General features: G+C 53.2%; 1 protein-coding gene across 2 annotated transcripts in view; it reads left to right on the forward strand.

The window, feature by feature from the left end:
- The window catches only part of SPTB (spectrin beta, erythrocytic), a 64,858-nt gene that overhangs the window by 27,996 nt on the left and 16,330 nt on the right, over positions 1–20,532 (forward strand). For both annotated transcript variants that reach the window (XM_068565420.1, XM_068565500.1), the window contains exons 14-26: positions 572–709; positions 5,159–5,915; positions 6,381–6,583; positions 6,674–6,764; positions 8,246–8,392; positions 9,765–10,028; positions 10,409–10,615; positions 11,057–11,146; positions 15,243–15,521; positions 16,102–16,232; positions 17,173–17,377; positions 17,651–18,025; positions 19,410–19,654. In XM_068565420.1, the coding sequence (XP_068421521.1) occupies positions 572–709; positions 5,159–5,915; positions 6,381–6,583; positions 6,674–6,764; positions 8,246–8,392; positions 9,765–10,028; positions 10,409–10,615; positions 11,057–11,146; positions 15,243–15,521; positions 16,102–16,232; positions 17,173–17,377; positions 17,651–18,025; positions 19,410–19,654 (3,132 nt within the window). The remainder of the gene's footprint in view (positions 1–571; positions 710–5,158; positions 5,916–6,380; positions 6,584–6,673; positions 6,765–8,245; positions 8,393–9,764; positions 10,029–10,408; positions 10,616–11,056; positions 11,147–15,242; positions 15,522–16,101; positions 16,233–17,172; positions 17,378–17,650; positions 18,026–19,409; positions 19,655–20,532) is intronic.

Genomic DNA, 20,532 nt, shown 5'->3' on the forward strand with positions numbered 1-20,532 from the left:
CAGTCTGTGTGGCATCCCATCATCCTGAGTACAGAATCCAAGGAGCTGAGGAAAAGAAGTCACTCCTCGATCATGCCAAGGTGGTCCCACGCCGATGCTGGAGGGACCTGGGCTCTTATCTCAGAAGAGTCAGCTTTCATAACCTCACAGTGACCCTCCCCTTGGCAGCTCTGCCTTCTCCTACCCAGGGACTGAGCACCTGGCTGGGGAGGTATCCTTCAGGTCCAGGTGTCAAGGCAGTGGAATTAGGGTCCATGAGCAGCAGCTGGGGCAGTGGAGGCATGGCAGGTAGTCTCTGTGGCGATTAACACCTCCTACACCTCATTTTCCCATAAACCTCTCTGTTTAGCCAATTGTTTTATAAGTTAACCAGTTCTCTCCCAGCCTGACCCAGGAAATGCTAAACCATGAAACTGGACCCATGAACCAGAAAATAGGGTGTGTCAGCCCACCTTTCTCCCCTCTTACCTGGTCAATGTATTTAGGAGGTGGAAGGAGAAAGCAAGAGCTACACGTTCTAGAGACCGGCCACTGCTGCCTTGCCAATCCTCATTTTCTCTGTCCACATCAGGTTTGATATCCTGGACCAGGAGATGAAGACTTTGATGGCTCAGATTGATGGCGTGAACCTTGCTGCCAACAGCCTGGTAGAGAGTAGCCACCCACGCAGTGGGGAAGTGAAGAAGTGCCAGGACCACCTGAATACCAGGTGGGGTGTGTAAAGGCTTGGGGCTAGGGGCTTCTTTTCCTGACACCTGACACAGCCTTGGGGGTGTGGCCCAGAAGTCAGGATGCCTGCTATGCACTGCCAGGTTTGTACCCTCAGAGCTCTTGCCTCACTCAGACAAAGTCTCCTTCTGACACTGGAGCTTTAGCAGCAAGGAGGAGAGACCTGTGTGGTGACCAGCCCAGGGAGGGAGAGAGACCTGTTCACAGAGCTGCGAATGCTGTGCCTGGGGCGGGCATGTGCTGAGTGATGGAGCGAATGTCCTGAGTGCATCCATAGTTAGAATCAGGCCATGTGGTACTCATGTCACATTTCCCCGGACGTTCTTAGGCAGGGAAAATTGCTTTCTGAGAGCTCTTAAGTACTGTCCATTAAAAAAAGCTCCTGCTTGCACCAAAATGTAGCATTGGTAATGAGACTGGCTTGAATGAAGAGGAGAATTAGCAGGAAGCCTTGAGCACGCTTCGTGGCCAGAACAAAAAACAGGCCCTAAGGAGCCTTTGGAGAGGGGCTGCTTTCAGTACAGGGTGTAATTGCCACGAGTTCCTTGAGGGTCTCTGAGGACAGAGCATGCGCTTGTGTTCTGTTTGTTACCCTACACGCACAGTGGGTCCTACACGCACGGTGGGACGTATTCACCATCTCCCCACTACCCCGGTCCCTCTCCCCACACTTGTGCCTGAGCCCTGCTCTGCCCGAGGCAACCTGGGAGGTGGGGTTGGGGAAGACTCAGCTGTAAAGAAAAGGAGCAGCACAGTGGGGGCTTAAGAGGAGGCACGGGGTGACTTTGGAGCCACTAGATTATCTCAGCATCCAAAGAAGGGTACTGTAGTCCAGGAGGGTCCTCTGTAATCTAAGGTTTATGCAGAGGAGGAGCATGCCTCCTTGTTCTTCTTTAGGTTTGGAGGTAACGGGATGCGTGTGCGTGCATGTATGTGTGTGCGTGTGCACGATACATAGGAAGAACTTGTCAGCTAGTACATCTGCTGCTTTGATGAGTTATAGTCAGAGAATGATCTCACAGACCTCTAAGCCATACACCATCCTAAGTGGAACACACCAAGATACTTGTCATCCTCAGGTGAGAGAGAACCCGAGGTGTGAAAAGGTAAAATGGTTTTCCATGACATCTGAGTGTTGAAAGGTACCTGAGCCGTGTACCCCAGACAGCCTGCATCCTGCACAAACATTCCAAGCATAGGGAGCTCGCCCTGTCCCCGTGTAGCCCATCCCATTTGGGAGCAGCCCCTTTTGGGTAGAAAGTTTGATCTCATCGTGAGTGGAAATCTGCCTCCTTGAAATTCGGGCTCTGCCCGTTAGAGATAACGAAACTTACCCTGATTCTTCTTCCACATGATAGCTCTTCAAGTATTTTTAAAGATAGTTGTCGTTCTTCACCCCATCCACAGTCCTGCCTCCAAGTCGCTGCTGTTCTCTCTACAGAATGCATCCTCCTCCAACTACGTAGTCTAAATCATGCTTGTTTTTAGGCGAGTCCAGGTTCCTCTCCTTCCCAGTTTCCAGGATGAAAAAGTATCTTTCCCTCCCTTGACTGGCTTAGAGCTTCACATTCTACCTTGTATTATAATTACTTTTGTCCTGAAGAACTTTTCTACTAGACTGTAAGTGAATGAAGAGCAGTATCTTTATATATTGTCCACAGTGCTCTGAGCGCCAAGCATTTTGCTGTCTGAGGTTCCCTCTGTTCAGAATATTCTTTTCCCCTATATCCACTTGCCTTAGTCCCTCGCTCAGATCTCAGCTCACGTGTCAGCTTCTTGGATCAGCCCACACTGTCCTCCCCATTCAAAGTATCACTACCTCCTTCCCATCCAGCTCCTCTGCCTCGATCATGTTATCTTGCTTTCGTTTTTTCCATTGTACTTGTCACCACCTGATGGATTAAAGACTTATTTGTCTCTGCCCACTCGAATGAGAGCACTTTGCTTTGTTCGTTGCTACATGCCCAGAGCCTTGAACGGGGCCTGGCACAAGGCACTTGGTAGTTGTGTGATATAACACAGTGAATGAGTGAGCGGGGACAAAACTGAAATATCTTCTGCCAGGCTCGGCACCTATGAGTCATTCAAACACTTCCTGAATGTGTGATTACCTCCCACCACATGCATTCTAGTTGACCAACATTTTCTTAACAATCTTGGGCCCAGGACCAAACCTGGACTCCTGACATGGTCTGGCCAGTGCTGCCTAGAGCAGTTCTATCAACTGCCTCCCTTTTGGAGATGGTGCAGTGGAGGGGAAGGTGGGTTTTGGAGGCAGACTAGACCCAAACCTCACCCTGTCCCCTGTGTGGGCTCTGCCTGGTGGCTGCAGTGAGGCCACACCAGGAAAAGTCTGGAAAATCGCCGTGGAGCCACTTGCCCAGGGGCACCACCAGACCCTCTCCTGTGGCTTCTGGACGGAGCCAGGAGATCTCACAGCCCTGGAGTGCCTCGCTATCCTTTCACAGTGGTTTCAGACCACCTTGGAGGAAATCTTCTGCTCCCTTCCCTTGAGGTCCAACCTCAGCAGCATCCGTGCACCAGGCACAGAACTACCCAGAGTTGAGGGACTTCACGTCTGGACTCTCCCTCCTCTCCTTCCTGGAATTCCCGATCCTTCCTCTGGGCTCTTTCTCCTCTCTCTCTCTCTCTCTCTCTCTCTCTCGGAATTCCCGATCCTTCCCGGCCCATCTCCCACTTCTGTTTGCAGACCTGTCTTCCACCCCCAGACTAGCGGCCACGGTCACCCTAGGAACGCCCGCAGTGTGCTCTGCCCAGCCCATCTGCCTCCTGCCTCCACCTCCATCCCCCGGTGCTGGGACTGCAAAGCTGAGCGAGATACTCGGGGCCCCATCCTTAAATAGATCACTCCCGTGGAGGCACTGGAGGTTTGCCCGTTGACATACAGCTCAGATGACCACCATGAGATTGCTATTATCCCTCCTCACGGCTCCCTTAGTCCTCTCTGCCTGGTATGCGCTATGTACGTAGTATTTTATACTACCGTTTTTTGGTGAGTTTGTCTTAATTTCTCTCTAAACCATACACTCCGTGGAGCAAAGTCTAACTATGACTGTATCCTCCCAAAGGGTAACATAATGCTTATACATTGTGGATATTCAAGAGAGTTAGGCTCAATTAACGAATGTGTGTTCAGTATACTCTTGTGTGCATCTAGATCACGGTGATGCAGGATGAGTAAACCTGGGTCCACGGGAGGTGTCCCTGGTGGTCTGGGCCCAGGCTAATGGGCAGCTCTTTAGAAGAAGCTTACTGTGGGCTGCAGACCAACCCCAGGACATCTGCCCGACATCTGCACCCTCCCCAGTTTCATTCCAGATTGCACATGAAGGTTAAGATGATGTTTTAATTATTATCCCAGCTTCTTCTTCCCCCTTCCTCTTCCTTTTCCTTCTCTTCACCAGGACTCTTTTGTTTTAGAACCATGGTGGCTTTTCTTAGGCCCTGGGCACTTGGAACCTGGTCTTAGGCATCTGTGTGCTTCCTCTGGGGAGCTGGGACCCTATGTCCTAAAGCATTCTTGAGGTTGATAATGGGAGGTTTCTAATTATTTTCATTACAGGTGTACCTTGGAGATATTGTGGGTTCAGTTGCAGATCACCCCAATAAAGCAAATAGCAAAATAAAGCGAGTCACACAAATTTGGGGGGTTTCCCAGTGCATATAAAAGTTGTTTGCAGTATACTGTAGTCTATTAAGTGTGCAACAGCATGATGCCTAGAAAAACAATGTACATACCTTAATTTAAAAATACTTTATTGCTAAAAAATGCTAGTCATCATCTGAGCTTTCAATGAGTCATAATCTTTTTGCAATAGTAACATCAAAGATCACTGCCCACAAATCACCATACAAATATAATAATGCAAAAGTTTGATATTGCAATAACTACCAAAAAGTAGTACAGAGACATGAAGTGAGCAAATGTTGTTGGAAAAATGCCAGTGATAGATTTTTCAACAAAGAGTCGCTACAGACCTTCAATTTGTAAACAACAAAAACAAAAAAACCCCGTAATATCTGTGAAGCACAGTAAAGCGAAGCACGATAAAACAAGGTATGCTTATAGCTTTCAAACTCTGGGGAAACTGTACGTTTGCCTGAAATTCAACTGCATATAGAGCTTACGTACAGAGCATCATGTTCCTTTACCGAGGTTGGAATAACATCACAGCTCACCTCCTGCTGTTGGAAAGCTCTGATTGGCAGTTATGTTGTCTTGAGTAAAACTGGATAAACGTATTTGACTCATGACAGTTGGTTGGATAGATGACTTTTTTCAGCGTGCTAGGCCTGTCAGGAGAGACTCTGGAAGGGAAGTCTGGTGTCCCTTCTAAATCTGGAAGGGACACCCTGTGGGAAGCGTTAAGGAAGAGGGTGTCTCTGTGTCCCCCGTCTCCCCCGACAGGTGGCAGGAATTCCAGACCGTGGTGTTGGAACGGCGGGAGGCTGTGGACTCGGCCCTCCGGGTGCACAGCTACTGCGTGGACTGCGAGGAGACCAGCAAGTGGGTGGTGGACAAGACGAAGGTGGTGGAGTCTACAAGGGACCTGGGCCGCGACCTGGCGGGCGTCATCGCCATCCAGCGCAAGTTGTCGGGGCTGGAGCGTGACGTGGCCGCCATCCATGCCCGCGTGGATGCCCTGGAGCAGGAGTCGCGGCGGCTGATGGAGTCACACCCTGAGCTGAAGAAGGACATTGGCCAGCGGCAGGCGTACGTGGAGGAGCTGTGGCAGGCCCTGCAGCAAGCCCTGAAGAGCCAGGAGGCCTCGCTGGGGGAAGCCAGCCAGCTGCAGGCCTTCCTGCAGGATCTGGATGCCTTCCAGGCCTGGCTGTCCACGGCCCAGAAGGATGTGGCCTCCAAGGACATGCCCGAGTCCCTCCCAGAGGCCGAGCAGCTCCTGCAGCAGCACGCGGCCATCAAGGACGACATTGACAGGCACCAGAAGAGCTACGAGCAGGTCAAGGCATCCGGAGAGAAGGTGATCCATGGCCAGACGGACCCGGAGTACCTGCTCCTGGGCCAGCGGCTGGCTGGCCTGGATAAGGGCTGGGATGCCCTGCACCGGATGTGTGAGAGCCGCAGCCATGCCCTCACCCAGTGCCTCGGCTTCCAGGAGTTCCAGAAAGATGCCAAGCAGGCTGAAGCCATCCTCAGCAACCAGGTAGGGCGAGGCATTCAGGGCCAAGGACCAGGGGGCATCTCTCAGGGCAACAGGGAATTTATGTCGTAAGTCGGCAACAGTGCTACAGGGCTCAGGGACCAAATTATGCTTTTCTTGGACTCTCTCTAGCCACTAGTTCGGGGAGCAGTCCTCTTCGTTCCTTATCGTGTGCCCTTTCCAGCCCCGTGTCCCAGACTACGTCTTGTTCTTGGGCCAGTTAGAGGCTAGAGAAGTGAATTTTTCCCTGGGTGGTTACCCTTCCATGTGGCTTTAGGCACCCCGTTGATCAGGTGCCCCCGAGTGGGGGTGGGGAACAAGACCCAGGGAGCTTCTTCCTTGCACATCTCCAGGGGGTGCCATTCATGCTGTAACGTGCACGGCTGTACACGGTGCTCCTGGCTGGCAGGTGCCCTCCCCGCCTCCTCAGCTTGTCTTCATGCCTGTTCTGGAAACTTGCTTCAACAGGAATATACTCTGGCTCACTTGGAGCCCCCAGACTCCCTAGAAGCTGCAGAGGCCAGGATCCGGAAGTTTGAGGAATTCTTGGTGTCTATGGAGAACAACCGGGATAAGGTTTTGAGTCCTGTGGACTCTGGAAACCAGCTGGTAGCTGAAGGGAACCTCTACTCAGACAAGATCAAGGAGAAGGTGCAGCTGATTGTGGACAGGTACCCTCCGCCCCTAGGGTCACAGGGCCAGGTAGGGTGGTGGTACAGCGCTCAGCACCATCGTGACTGTGGCTCTGGCTTCCCTTCCAGGCACAGGAAGAATGACGAGAAGGCCCAGGAGGCCTCGGTCCTTCTGAGAGACAACCTGGAGCTCCAGAACTTCCTGCAGAACTGCCAGGAGGTGAGGCTCCAGCCAGGCTGGCCACTTTGCAGGAGATTCCTTCTAGAAGCAGAGTGTCCTAGGGGTGGGAAGTCCTTTCTAACTCAGGAGTCTGGATTCCAAAAGTGGGGAGCTCTGGGCACTTGACAGCTTAAGTCCTTCATCCTCTAGAATCTTTGGTTCCACAAATTTTTTTTCAAATCTGTAAAGATATCTTCTAATTTGTGAAGTCCAGGGCAGGCTTTCTCAAAAAGTGGCCTGAGGACTATCTGTATTAGAGTCACCTAGGGCCCTGGTCAGGGTCGGCCTGAAAGTCACGTGACCTGTGCATTCATACGGGGCCCCGTGCTTACAAGGGCCCCATGCTTAGTTTAATGCTCTCCTGTTGCCATCTTGAAATTCTTTTTTTTTTTTTTTTATAGTTTTCCTTTAGCAGATTCTACTTTCAAAAAAAAATTTTTTTTTACATCTTTCTTGGAGTATAACTGCTTTACAGTGTTGTGTTAGTTTCTGCTGTATAACAAAGTGAATCAGCTATATGTATACATATATCCCCATATCCGCTCCCTCTCGCGCCTCCCTCCCACCCTCCCTATCCCACCCCTCTAGGTGGTCACAGAGCACTGAGAAATTCTTAATAATTTTGAACATGTCCATTTTGCACCAGGCCCTGCAAATTATGGAGCCAGTCTTGGCTCTGGTTAGATGCAGACTCCTGGGCCCCACTTGGGCCCAGATGAATCAGAACTTAGGGGGTGAGAAAGAACAGCATTCTCAACCAAGCTTCTGGTTGGAGAACTGCTGACTCAGAAGGTCCTCGCTCAGCCTCGGGAGAGCTGTGCAGGAAGGTCTTTAACCTGCCCTCCTGGGTCCTTCCGTGAACAGTACTGCCATGTGGAATGGGGCTTTCCCTGACTTCTTTCTTGCTTCCATCCTCATAGCCCTTTCCTCTCAACCCAAATGACTTTGTCTTCACCCACCTCTGCCCTTGGTACCACCCAAGCTTGGTATGGTGCCAGGACATCTTGGAAATATCAGAGTCTCATCACAGTTCTTCCTTCATTATTGATGATAGGATCTGCCCTTGGCTTTTTCCTCAGAGAACATTTTCTCCGTGTTTATTAATGATTTCTCCCCCTACTGCCAAAGGGTGGATTTATCCATCCATTCAGTAAACACTTGTTGAGTTCCTGCAGTAGGCCAGGCCCTGTCCTCGGTCCTGGAAATGTGGAGAGAAGTATAAATATATCTGGTGTCATACTGCACACATTCTAGAGGGGAAGACACAGTAGTGCCTGTATTTTAGCCCTGAGACAACGCAGGTTAAGTTTCCTGTGCTGGGAGTTAGGGATCCAGAGTTGGAGGGGAGTACTCTGCTGTGTTCCTACTTCCTCCCCTTGGCCCTCTTCTTCCGCAGCCAGAGGTGGGCGGCAGTCCTGCCCTGAGCCCCTGGCCAAAGAAAGACACTCGGGGACCACTGAACCCACTCTTTCTGCCCACAGCTCACTCTCTGGATCAATGACAAGCTGCTGACATCTCAGGATGTCTCCTATGATGACGCTCGAAACCTTCACAACAAATGGCTGAAGCACCAGGCGTTCGTGGCAGAGCTGGCTTCCCACCAGGGGTGGCTAGAGAACATTGACGCAGTGAGTAGAGCGAGCATTTGGGCTCTCTGCTTGGGATGCTTCCCTGAGCAGCACTTCACGCAGGGCATGGACGCTGGCCCGCAGCTTGCTGGACGGTGTAGAACCTGGACATGAAAAACTTCTCCAAATAGTAGTTAAACCTTCAGAGCTCCTGATACGTCCAGTCTTATAAAGCCCGGTCAGAATGGGTGCCTCCTCTGGGTCACCTGAGTCTGGGGACAGTCCAGGACACGGAGGACACAGAGTCAGAGCCTCAGCTTTCAGTGCCAGGACGGCAGTAACCTCTGTCTGCCTTCCATCATCCACACCAGGGCCCCGTGCTGTCCTGCCCAGGGGCAGGGGAATATGTGAGATGAGCAGAATGGGCCAGGGACTACTGACCCTCACTGTTTGGATGGGCAGAACCACCAGGGAGTGGTCATTCATACCAAGGGTCCCCTCTGTGACAAGCTTGCCCAGGGGCGCAAGTCAAAATGTGGCTGGAGTTAGATCTGGGAATAGAAAGGGAGGTACCTCTGCCCCCCCCTGCTGTGGCTATCTGGAGAAAGCGGGCCTAGGGGCCACACAAGGCTGTGTCCATAGTGGCTAAGGGTGCAGGCTTCGAGCCGGGCTGACTCCTCAACCTCCCTGCGTCTCAGTTTCTTCATCTGTAAAATGAGGATAATAACGGTACCTACCCGAGGGAGTTGTGAGCATTAAAGCACTTAGAATATTACTTGGCAATTATTAGGCACTCAATAAATATTAACTGTTATTAGCAAGTATGTATTCCTAGGCCCAAATCATCTCATACTGTAACCTTCTGAAAAAGATGCATTTATGTGGGTGAAAACCAGATAAGACAAACTCAGCAACTAAAAGATATCACTGAAGGTCAGTGCACAGCTTCTGGCAAGACAATTAAGAGAGGGTGACGGAATTCCCTGGCAGTCCAGTGGTTAGGACTCTGCCCTTTCACTGCTGAGGGCCCAGGTTCGATCCCTGGTCTAGGAGCTAAGATCCCGCAAGCTGCGCAGCACGATAAATAAACAAACAAACTCACAGGGAGGTTTCCATGGTTGTTGTACCTGGGTGGATCTTGAATCTTTTTATATTTTTAAATTAAAAAAAAAAAAATTTTAGTACTAGCTGGTTCTTGTCTGCAGCTCCCTATGCTACAGTCTCCCTGAGTCATTTGCTGCAGACATGCTCTCCCTGTCCCACCTTCTACTGCAAATAACTCTGGGGGTGCAGAGTCTTTCAGCCGAGCCTCACCCGAATTCTAGGCAGATGCTTTGCCTCACTGACCTCCCCTCGGTTAGCCCTTTGCAACCACCTGGAACAAGGCGGCTCTCCAGGGTCAGAGGGTGAACTCTCCTCTTTCCCCACACAGGAAGGAAAGCAGCTGATGGAGGAGAAGCCCCAGTTTGCGGCCCTGGTGTCCCAGAGGCTGGAAGCCTTGCACCGGCTCTGGGATGAGCTTCAGGTCACCACACAGGAGACGGCCCAGCACCTCTCAGCCGCCAGGAGCTCTGACCTGCGCTCGCAGACCCACGCCGACCTCAACAAGTGGATCAGGGCCATGGAGGACCAGCTACAGTCGGACGACCTGGGCAAGGACCTGACCAGCGTCAACAGGATGCTGGCTAAGCTGAAGGCAAGTGAGCAGGTTGTAGACTGAGGGTGTTGGAATGGAGGGGGTCTTGGAAGCAAATCTGCAACCTGAAAGGGAGTACCCTCCTGTGCCCTTAGCTGGGCTGGCTTTCATCAGGTCTCCCGGTTCACAGCCCAGCTCCTACCCTTTTGCAATGGGTAAGACAGGGAGGGATCCAGACGGGGTAATAAAAGTGTGCATGAGAAGTATAGGACAGACACTCAGAGGGGCAAAAGATGAGGTGGGGGCAATCCAAGGAGACTTCTTAGGGGAGGCTGAGCTCAAACCAGGCCTTTGAGGATGGGTGGGATTTGCACGATGAAGTGGACGAGGGGCTGCCCAGGTGCTAGGGCTGGTGCCGATGCTGTCCCCTTGTGCCCCAGCGTGTGGAGGACCAAGTGAACGTGCGGAAGGTGGAGCTGGAGGAGCTGTTTGCCCAGATGCCCTCGCTGGGAGAGGAGGCAGGGCATGAAGACTTGAGCATCGAGAAGCGGTTCCTGGACCTTCTGGAGCCCTTGGGGAGGAGGAAGAAGCAGCTGGAATCATCCAGAGCCAAGCTGCAGATCAGCCGGGACTTAGAGGATGAGACGGTGGGTGGGCCGCAGCTCCCCACTCCCCCAGCGGCTGAGCCGGCAGCTGTCATCGGGATAGCTGGCTGCGGCCCAGGCCAGTTCTCGGTAGCAGACGTCTGGTCATCTCACCGCCTTGTCTCATAGGGTGGTCTTGATGGCTACATTAAACGTCAGTGTAAGCCAGTGCCTTTTGAATGGTAGCTCGCTCGTGGACTTTGGGGCCAGGCAGACTTGAGCTCGAGATCCAGCTACGTTGCCTTCCCTCCAAGTGACCAGGAGCAAGTTATTTGGAACCTCAGTTCAAAATATCAAAATGCCCCCATTTTACAAAACCCTGACGGGGTGTTGGGAAGAGCTGGAGAGACCCAGTAAGCAGAGCTCTGTCTGGCCCATGGTGAGTGATGGGGAAAGGGTGGCTGTGATTGTCGTCAGCTGTCCCCCGCCTTCTGGTCTCCGCAGCTCTGGGTGGAGGAGAGGCTGCCTCTGGCCCAGTCGACCGACTATGGCACGAACCTGCAAACTGTGCAGCTGTTCATGAAGAAGAACCAGGTGAGTCCTGCCACCTCGTCAGTCCCACCTGCCCCACGGAGGAAGCCCCAGCCCTGATGTGCACAAGGTCCCCAGCAGCAGATAACAGATTATTGTTCTTTTTTTAAAAAATTTATTTATTTTATTTATTTATTTTTGGCTGTGTTGGGTCTTCGTTGCTGTGCACAGGCTTTCTCTAGTTGCGGTGAGCGGGGGCTACTCTTCGTTGCGGTGCGCAGGCTTCTCATTGCAGTGGCTTCTCTTGTTGTGGAGCATGGGCTCTAGGTGTGCAGGCTTCAGTAGTTGTGGCATGCAGGCTCAGTAGTTGTGGCTCATGGGCTCTAGAGCGCAAGCTCGGTAGTTGTGGCGCACAGGCTTAGTTGCTCCACGGCATGTGGGATCTTCCCGGACCAGGGCTCGAACCCGTGTCCCCTGCATTGGCAGGCAGATTCTTAACCACTGCACCACCAGGGAAGCCCCAGGTTATTGTTCTTGTTGATAGCTACAGGGTCCCCAGTCTGTGTTTGTATTCTCATAGCAGAAGGAGCAGCTTTGGTGATGGCAGAGAGAATTCTGGGAGGACCACAGAGTGGGGAGGAAGTGAATGGGACTGGGGGGTCCAGGTGCTTTGGGATTTGGGGCCATTCAGACCCATCAGGGCACAGGTGCGTGCAGGACCTGGAGGCCCTGGCCTGGGGTTTCCTGTGCTTTACAGCTTCTGTATTCTGTGACCTCCCTGAGAGGAGGCTCTTAGCTCCTGGCGTCTCTCCCATCACTGCCTTGTCCTTCTTCCAGGGCTAAGCTTGGCCTATTGAGTCTCCTCCGGGTAAGTAGGCCCCTGTTCTCTGGACACATGAGGATACTTGTGGGGCTGCAACGCCATGAGGAAGCCGCTAAACTTGGACTCTGAGCCATTGGAGCAAACATCCATTGGCTGTTCTGCTTTCTCAGGCTGGATTGGGAATCTCTGCGGCCCTGGTCAGAATCCTGGAAGTGAGCAGATGCACTTCCTCTGTGTCAGGGCTGCAGGGGAAGCCTGCGTCCTCCAGGAAGGCCAGCTGCATGTGGTCATGGTCTGGCCACGTGGTCTAGCCAGGGGCTGGCCGTACCCCTGCTCTTGGGCAGAGAGTCCCTCCTGCCTGGCCTGCTCTCTGGCTCAGGAAGTGGGGGCAGCCGCAACCTTGAGCAAGGAGAGTCTGGGAACTTATCCCAGAGAAGAGCAGTGTGTCCCAGAGTGCCAGTCGGTACTGCAGCTCATTGGGGAAGGAAGGTCATGGCAGACAGTACGTCCTTCCCCCCGATATCAGCAGCCAACATCTGCTCACAGAACCCAGCAACTGTGCAAAGGCCTGAATGAATTATATTCAAAGAGGTTCCTTAAAAGCTCCCTCGAACACTTTGCTTCTAGTTGGCATGATCAAATCACAGAGGTTCCGGTGGCAACACGTAGGGACTTGAATTAGAAGGTGGTGGAGGCGGGGGCTCTGCTAACATCACACCCTCCAGTTAAAGTGGGGAAGACTGGTAGAAGACTATTCTCGGGGCCTCAGTTTCCTCAACTGTAAATTGAGCCAACTCTAGTCCTTCTGGTACTCAAGACTTTAGCTTCAATAAGTGTTATTGCCAAATGATTTTCAACTCCCCTGGCTGAACGTTGCAATTTCAGGAGAAGGGCAAGACTAATATGGATGGGGTTCCCCTTAACAAGAAGGGAAAGATAATCTCTTGGGAGAGCACGGCTGCCCCAGTAAAGACTCTTTTAGGCTAGCCTGGCTAAAGCCGAAATCCCATTTTATCATTTCTTCTTCTGCAGTGGTCAGTGTGCATCAGACTCACCCAGAGGGCTTGTTAAAAACACAGTTGACCAGGCTCCACCCTAGATTTACTGCATCAAACTCTGGGAGCAGAGCCTGATAATTTGCATTTCCATCAAGATCCTAGGCGATGCTGATGCTGCTGGCCTGGAACCCCACTTTGAGAACCACCACTTTAGTGGCTGTCATTGCAACTAGAACAGAACCTGCAAGGTGCCACACGAAGGGTTCTCAACTCTGGCTGCATGCTAGAATCACCTGGGGGAACCTAAAAACATACGAGTGCCCAGGTCCCACCTCAGATCAATTAATAAGGATCTCTGGGGATGGGGCCCTGGCTGTGTTTGTTTTCCCCGATGACTCAACCTGCAGCCAGGGTTGAGAACCACTGTCCTGCCTGGTCTGGCCCCTGCCTCCTCCTGAATCTCCTCCGAATCTCCTCCCTTATCACTTTCGCCCTCCTTCACAGTATTCTAGCTTGCCTGGCCCTTTGGACCGTCCAGGCTTGCTTCCACCCCAGGGACTTTCTTGGCACTCGCTCTTCCCTCCTGCCAGCAACACTCATCCCCCAGATCATTGTGGGGTTGCCCTCTCCTCATCATTCATGTCTTACTCAGATGTCATCTGCACAGAAAACCCTTCCTAACTCCCCCAGTTAAAGTGGCCACCACCACGCCTTGGAAGACAATCCTCATCTCAGTGGTGTCCGTTCCTCGTAGCACCTGTTATCTACATTCATTCATTTATTTACATGCTTATCATTTCCTCTTCTAGAGTGTAAGCTTTATGAGGGCAGGGGTTTTGTTTATCTTGTTCCCATACTGTCCCTAGAACCTAGAACAGGGCCTGATACATCAGAAATAATAACTATGGGTTGAATGAATGAAGTCAGGGAAGAAGATGTCCTAAGTAAGCATACTGCACAGGAGCCTAGAAAGGAATTGCTTAAAAGGAGAGAAAGAAATACCTTTTTAGGATATAAGATCTCAGGGAGAGGTTGTAAGATCTCAAAGAAAGTAAAGAGGCAAGCAGAGCTGACATCACGGGTTGTTTGAATACAATTGCAGAGACCACGGGAAATTGTCAGAATCGAGATTCTGAGCATCAAGTGTAAAGATGCATTTCAGCAGGTTAGGTGACTTGTGGGTATTGCTAGTTCTATGTGTTTTAAATGCTGACAGTCATAGCACAGCCTGTGTGTACTGCTCTTACCCCCCGCCCTCTAGACAGTTTTCAAGGCCATGGGAAATTGTAAAAAGGGAGGAGATGGGGGGTAAGGAGCCAAAAGCCCACATGCAAGGAGCAACCAGGCTGGGGCCTCTAGGACCCAGAAAGCAAGTGACAACATGTCACGGCCCCCTGAAGATAAAGGTGACCAGAGTGGGAAGAAAATGCCATTTTGGTGACCAAAGGCTCAAGCAGGAAATAATACAAAGCTCACAAATGATTTGAGAAATAGAAACAGGGGAAAACAAAACGAAATCCTAAACTCTGAACAAGGAGCAACTGTCAACTACTGTTTTATACAGAGTAAAAAAGCTGCTAAAATCAGATCTCAAAAGGCCATTTAAGAATCGTTTTCGGGCTTCCTTGGTGGCGCAGTGGTTAAGAATCCGTCTGCCAATGCAGGGGACACGGGTTCGAGCCCTGGTCCAGGAAGATCCCACATACCGCAGAGCAACTAAGCTCCTGCGCCACAACTACTGAGCCTGCGCTCTAGAGCCCGTGAGCCACAACTACTGAGCCCATGTGCCACAACTACTGAAGTCCGCACGCCTAGAGCCCGTGCTCTGCAACAAGAGAAGCCACAGCAATGAGAAGCCCACGCACTGCAACAAAGAGTAGCCCTCGCTTGCCGCAACTAGAGAAAGCCCACGCGCAGCAACGAAGACCCAATGCAGCCAAAATTAAATAAATCAATTAAAAAAAAAAAAAAAAAAGAATCGTTTTCCTCTCCTCCACCATGTACAGCTAAGAAATCAAGCTCTGCTGAAACAGGAAGTGTAGGGAGCCCTCAGGAGCACAGGCTCTGGGCTCCGAGAGAGCCGTGTTCAAATCCCACCCTGCCACTCGCTGCCCACAGTCACCTAACTGCTGCGTGCTGGTGTCCAGTGCTGACCTCAGGAGGTCATGGTGGGGGCCAGAGGAGAATGAGGTGGCAGGCCCAGCACTGTGCTGGGCACCTGGTCACTAGCAGTCTAAGCTTCCCCAAGGGGTTCAGGGCGAGAGGTGCCAGGGTAGGACCCTGGGCTGCCCTGCACGGTGGGAAGACCAGCCCCTGAGCCCTTCCCCTCTGGCCGCAGACGCTGCAGAACGAGATCCTGGGCCACGCGCCGCGGGTGGAGGACGTGCTGCACAGAGGGCAGCAGCTGGTGGCCGCGGCCGAGATCGACTGCCGGGACGTGGAGGAGCGCCTGGGGCATCTGCAGGGCTCCTGGGACACACTGCGGGAGACGGCGGCCGGGCGGCTGCAGCGCCTGCGGGACGCCAGCGAGGCGCAGCAGTACTACCTGGACGCGGGCGAAGCCGAGGCCTGGATCAGTGAGCAGGAGTTCTACGTCTTCTCCGACGAGACCCCCCAGGTCGGCTCGGGCAGGGTGCCAGGCTGGGCGTCGAGATCAGCCCAGAGGAAGAGCTGGGTGGGGGCGGGCAGTCGGTGGGGAACCTGTAAGGCCAGGTGTGTGAGGAGTGAGGGCAGGGAGAGGGTGTACGAGGTGCCCTCCTTCTCAGGACGCCCCTCCTCTCAAGAACATACAGTGCACGTACTGCAGCCAGGCGCCCTGTTTGCCAATTAGATTTGCTCTAACCCAAGGGTTCTTCACCTCTTTTGTGCCATGGATTCTGTGCAGATGAACTGCTGCGGGAGGGGGTGAGAGGTGAGGTGAGGCGGTCTCTAAAAGCTGGGGTGATACAGGAAGTTTTCATGGGGACAGAGGTTGGATCTGGGCCGGGAAGGGTGGATGTCAGACGAGAATTGAGGGCGACGAATGGAAGTTAGGGTGCGGGTGTTGCCGGGCAACGGGAGGAGAGGGGAGGGGACCATGCGCAGTTCTCCTATGTGTGTCCCGCGAGCCTGGCCCTCCCCCATCTCGGGCACCTCCAGGAGCTGGGCTGTAACCTGGGCCAGGTGAGTTCGTGCCCTGACAGTCCGCTGCCTCCTAGGATGAAGAGGGCGCCATCGTGATGTTGAAGCGGCACTTGCGGCAGCAACGCACAGTAGAGGAGTACGGGCGGAACATCAAGCAGCTGGCCGGCCGGGCCCAGGGCCTGCTGTCTGCAGGCCACCCCGAGGGGTGCGTGTGCCTCCTGGGACAACTTGGCCAGATCCCGGGCGTCAGGCCAGGGGCCCCACCAACCAGGATCCCTTCAGGTCCAAGGCGGAAAACAGAAACAGTTTTCCCGAAAACTGTGGGTTTGAGAAAACTGCTTTCTGGCCTGCTGATTGGCCCAATTCCCTTTTATGTTGTGGTTTTGTGTAACTTCACACAGGGCTGACTGAGGCCTGGTTTGCAAAGAGATTAGGAGATGGAACAGCAAAACTACCCTCTTGGTGAACAGAGAGCTCCAGTCTTTTCAAGAGTTAGTCTTCAGCATCTTTCAGCATAGCCTAAATTTGCTTTTCTTTTTTGTGGTCCAGAAGGTACCTCAGGATCTCACAGTGTCTCAGCGAAATCACTATATACCCATCTAAACTGTTCAGTTGCGTGGGTTTTGCATAAATGGGAGCCCACTGGGCCAGACACCTCAGGCCACCCCCAGTCATGGCCCTGTCCTCAGTCACCTTCAGGGCACCCCCAGCAGCGCCTCAGCATCTCCCAAGGAGCCCCAGGGATCGAGCCCCTGGTATGGCATGTTCCTCCCGGAAGAGCTGAGCAGGGTCTGCTGCTGGTGGAGCCAGGCTCAGACAGCCCACGCCTCAGCCTCCCTGGAAGAAGAGCGGAGAGTTCTCCATTTGCCCTTGTCTCTCTGAGCTTCCCAGAGTCAGGGACAGGGGCGGGAGGCACCCCCTCTAGGGGAATACATTTCACTATCCCCTGAAGCATCATGGTCTAAGGGATGGTTCCTTCTCTCCCCAACTCTTCCCCGTGAAAAGTCGCTCTGCCGTTTCTCCAAAGCTGTGCTCCGCCACTCGTCCCTGCCTCGGGGCTGGGGAGGAGGAGTCTGGCTCCTCTCATCTGGCTGCTCTGGGCTCTCTGTTGCCGTCTCTGAGGGCTTTCTTGTTTTGAATTCCAGGGAACAGATCATCAGACTTCAGGGGCAGGTGGACAAGCAGTACGCGGGGCTGAAGGACATGGCAGAGGAGCGCAGGCGGAAGCTGGAGAATATGTGCCACCTGTTCCAGCTGAAGAGGGAGGTGGAAGACCTGGAGCAGTGGATCACGGAGAAGGAGCTGGTGGCCTCCTCCCCAGAAATGGGGCAAGACTTTGACCACGTGACTGTGAGTACCCATGGCCACCGCTTGCTTTGTCTCCCTCTAATGCAGTAGACCTAGGAGCTGTCATTCCAGACACATACACACACGCGCCAGGTGCAAAGTGCCGCAGAGATGCGGGCTCCCCCGGTGTGAGCTCAGGTGCTCTGGGGAAGACGTGAGAGCCCAGCTCCAGGCAGTGGCAGGTGCCGCTGGGAGAGTCGGCAGCTAGGGTGATGACACCACCGCACCCCTGAGTCCTGATAACTGGTAACCGCTTTTCTGTCTACCCCCGTCCAGCTGCTCCGGGACAAGTTCCGGGACTTTGCCCGGGAGACCGGGGCGATTGGGCAGGAGCGGGTGGACAACGTGAATGCCATCATTGAGCGGCTCATCGACGTGGGCCACTCAGAGGCGGCCACCATCGCAGAGTGGAAGGACGGGCTGAACGAGATGTGGGCGGACCTGCTGGAGCTCATTGACACGCGCATGCAGCTGCTGGCCGCCTCCTATGACCTGCAGCGCTACTTCTACACTGGCGCCGAGATCCTGGGCCTCATTGATGAGAAGCACCGCGAGCTGCCTGAGGATGTGGGGCTGGACGCCAGCACCGCCGAGTCCTTCCACCGCGTGCACACAGCCTTCGAGCGAGAGCTCCACCTGCTGGGTGTGCAGGTGCCTCTCATCCCTGGCTGTCCCTCCATGCCTTCCCCATGACTAGCTTCCCTGGGGTGCAGTGTCAGGTCCTCTCCTGGCTTCTAGAGGGGAGACTTCTCGAACAGGCATCTCCTTAGAGAAGCAACAGCTCCAGGCAGGAAGCAGAGGTTTTCAGATGTTCGTTAGCTTCAGAACTAGTTCTTTAAACTGAACCTTTCCCAAAACCCGATGCAAAAATACCTTCAAATGCAATTTCTCTGGTTGTCAAAGTATTACAGTATCATTAGTGAACATACATGTAGCACTTTTCTAGCACCAGGTACTGTTTAAGCAATATACGTGGTCACTGAATCCTCAGCCTCCCTCTGAGGAAGGGAATAATGTTATCTGCCTTTTCTAGATGAGAAAAGCAAGGCACAGAAGGGTAACTCAGTTGTCCAGAAACATGCAGCTAAGCAGTGGAGCCAGAATTCAGATCCTGGCAGTCTGGCTATAGACTCCACACCCTTAGCCACTGAGCTGTTCAGCCTTTCCCCATGGGAGCTGGAGGGGGTCCCAAGACCAGCCTAGATTCCCTCCTCTCATCATGGGGTGCCCCCTGAGGTACCTCCACAGGCCCCTAGGGTTCTGCAGAGTTCAGCATGATGGAAAGGGTGAGGGCAAGGGGCTCAGCTGTGGGGACTCACCAGGCTTCCAGTGGAGCAGGGAGGGAGAGCTTGGCCGGCTGTGCAGTCCTGCACCGACCCAGTAGGGTTTCAGGAAAGAACACCAAAGTAGGTTGGGCCCCTGGTTCACCAAGAAGGGGACAGCCTAAAGATTTGTCCTCCAGCTGGAGGTGCTTTGGGGGTACTGGAGCCCCTGTGGCAGGTACAGCCCCACCGAGGTCTCAGGAATGAGGCTTCACTGCCCTGGGGCCGGCCTCAAACAGCGGATGGCACCATGCAGAACGGTTAGGAACAGGGAGTTGAGAGCATGCCTCCAATCCCAGTTGCACCCTCTCTGAGCGTGAGTGACCTCGGGCCAGTCACTTAGCCTCCCTGTGCCTCAGTTTCCTCATCTCAAAAACAGGGATAATAATAGTACCTCTTTGATGGTGTTGTTGTAAAGATGAAGAGAGTAACAAAAAGTGTTTAGAGCAGTGCCTGGTACATAATTACTCTCATAATCATACATCAAAGGGCACAGAGCCCCTCTCACTCCCAAATCCTCATCAGAGCCCAGGGGATGCTTTGGGTCAGCAGAGGTGCCATAGCAAGGAGCCTTCTCTCCAGCACCCAGTGGGTGGATCCTGCTTCCAGCACTGTCCTCGGGAGGGAGACTGGGAGGAGGCAGACGCCCTTGCCCATCCTAGGCCCAAGTCGTGTCTGCCTGGAAAACAGTGTTCAGTTTTGCCCCATCACAGGTACAGCAGTTCCAGGACGTGGCCACCCGCCTGCAGACAGCGTACGCTGGAGAGAAGGCAGACGCCATCCAGAACAAGGAGCAGGAGGTGTCTGCTGCGTGGCAGGCACTGCTCGATGCCTGCGCGGGGCGCCGCACCCAGCTGGTGGACACAGCGGACAAATTCCGCTTCTTCAGCATGGTCCGAGACCTCCTCTCCTGGATGGAGAGCATCATCCGGCAAATCGAGACCCAGGAGAAGCCCAGGTGAGGGCAGCGTCCTCGAGGCAGCCCCGCTCCTGGCCCACTTTGTCCCAGAGGCTGGCAGAGCAGGGCGCTGCTCCGAGGGTCTACCCCGGAGGGACGTCCTGGACTGTGGGTGCGCAAGAATCCCCAAGGGGCACCTGAGGCTGGGTCCAGGGAGAACCTGAGTGGCTCAGCTGCCACCGGGAGAACCGACTATTCCAGAGTAAAGGGAATCCTGAGAGTGGCGAGAAAGACATCTGTCGTTCAGATTCTACAGTGGGGGCAGTGGCCGTGGTTGTCAGTGAACATAAGCAGTTTACACATTCAGAGCTGGGCAGGTCCAGAAGTGGTCCTGCTCTTCCCCCAGCACGGGCATACGGGGGCCATTTCCCTAAAACTCAGGAAAGGAGCTCATTGCGCATGAGAGGTGGGGGCAGGCACGTGGACAGTCGGCCGGGATCAGAGCTCTCTACACACTTTGTGCCCACCTCTGTCCCTCTGCCCCTAGGGTGCCTGTCCTGGTGGTCAAGCTTTTGTATTTAACATCATTATTGAGCTATAATCCACATACCATACAATTCAGCCATTTAAAATGTACCATTCAATGTTTGTTTTGCATAGTCACAGTTGTACAACCATCACCACAGCATGATTAGAACATTTTCATCACCCCAAAAAGAAACCCTGTACCCCTTAACAGTCATCACCCCCCACTCCTCTGGCAACCACTAATCTGCTTTCTGTCTCTAAATTTGCCTATTGTAGACTTTTCATATGAGTGGAATCGTATAACATGTGGTCCTTTGTGACTGGCTTCTTTCACTTACCACAGTCTTTCCAAGGTTCATCCATGTAGCATGTATCAGTACCTCATTCCTTTTTATTGCCAAATTTAACAT

This window comes from Eschrichtius robustus, chromosome 1, assembly GCF_028021215.1.
Source record: "Eschrichtius robustus isolate mEscRob2 chromosome 1, mEscRob2.pri, whole genome shotgun sequence".
In the NCBI taxonomy this organism is placed as follows: Eukaryota; Metazoa; Chordata; class Mammalia; order Artiodactyla; family Eschrichtiidae; genus Eschrichtius; species Eschrichtius robustus.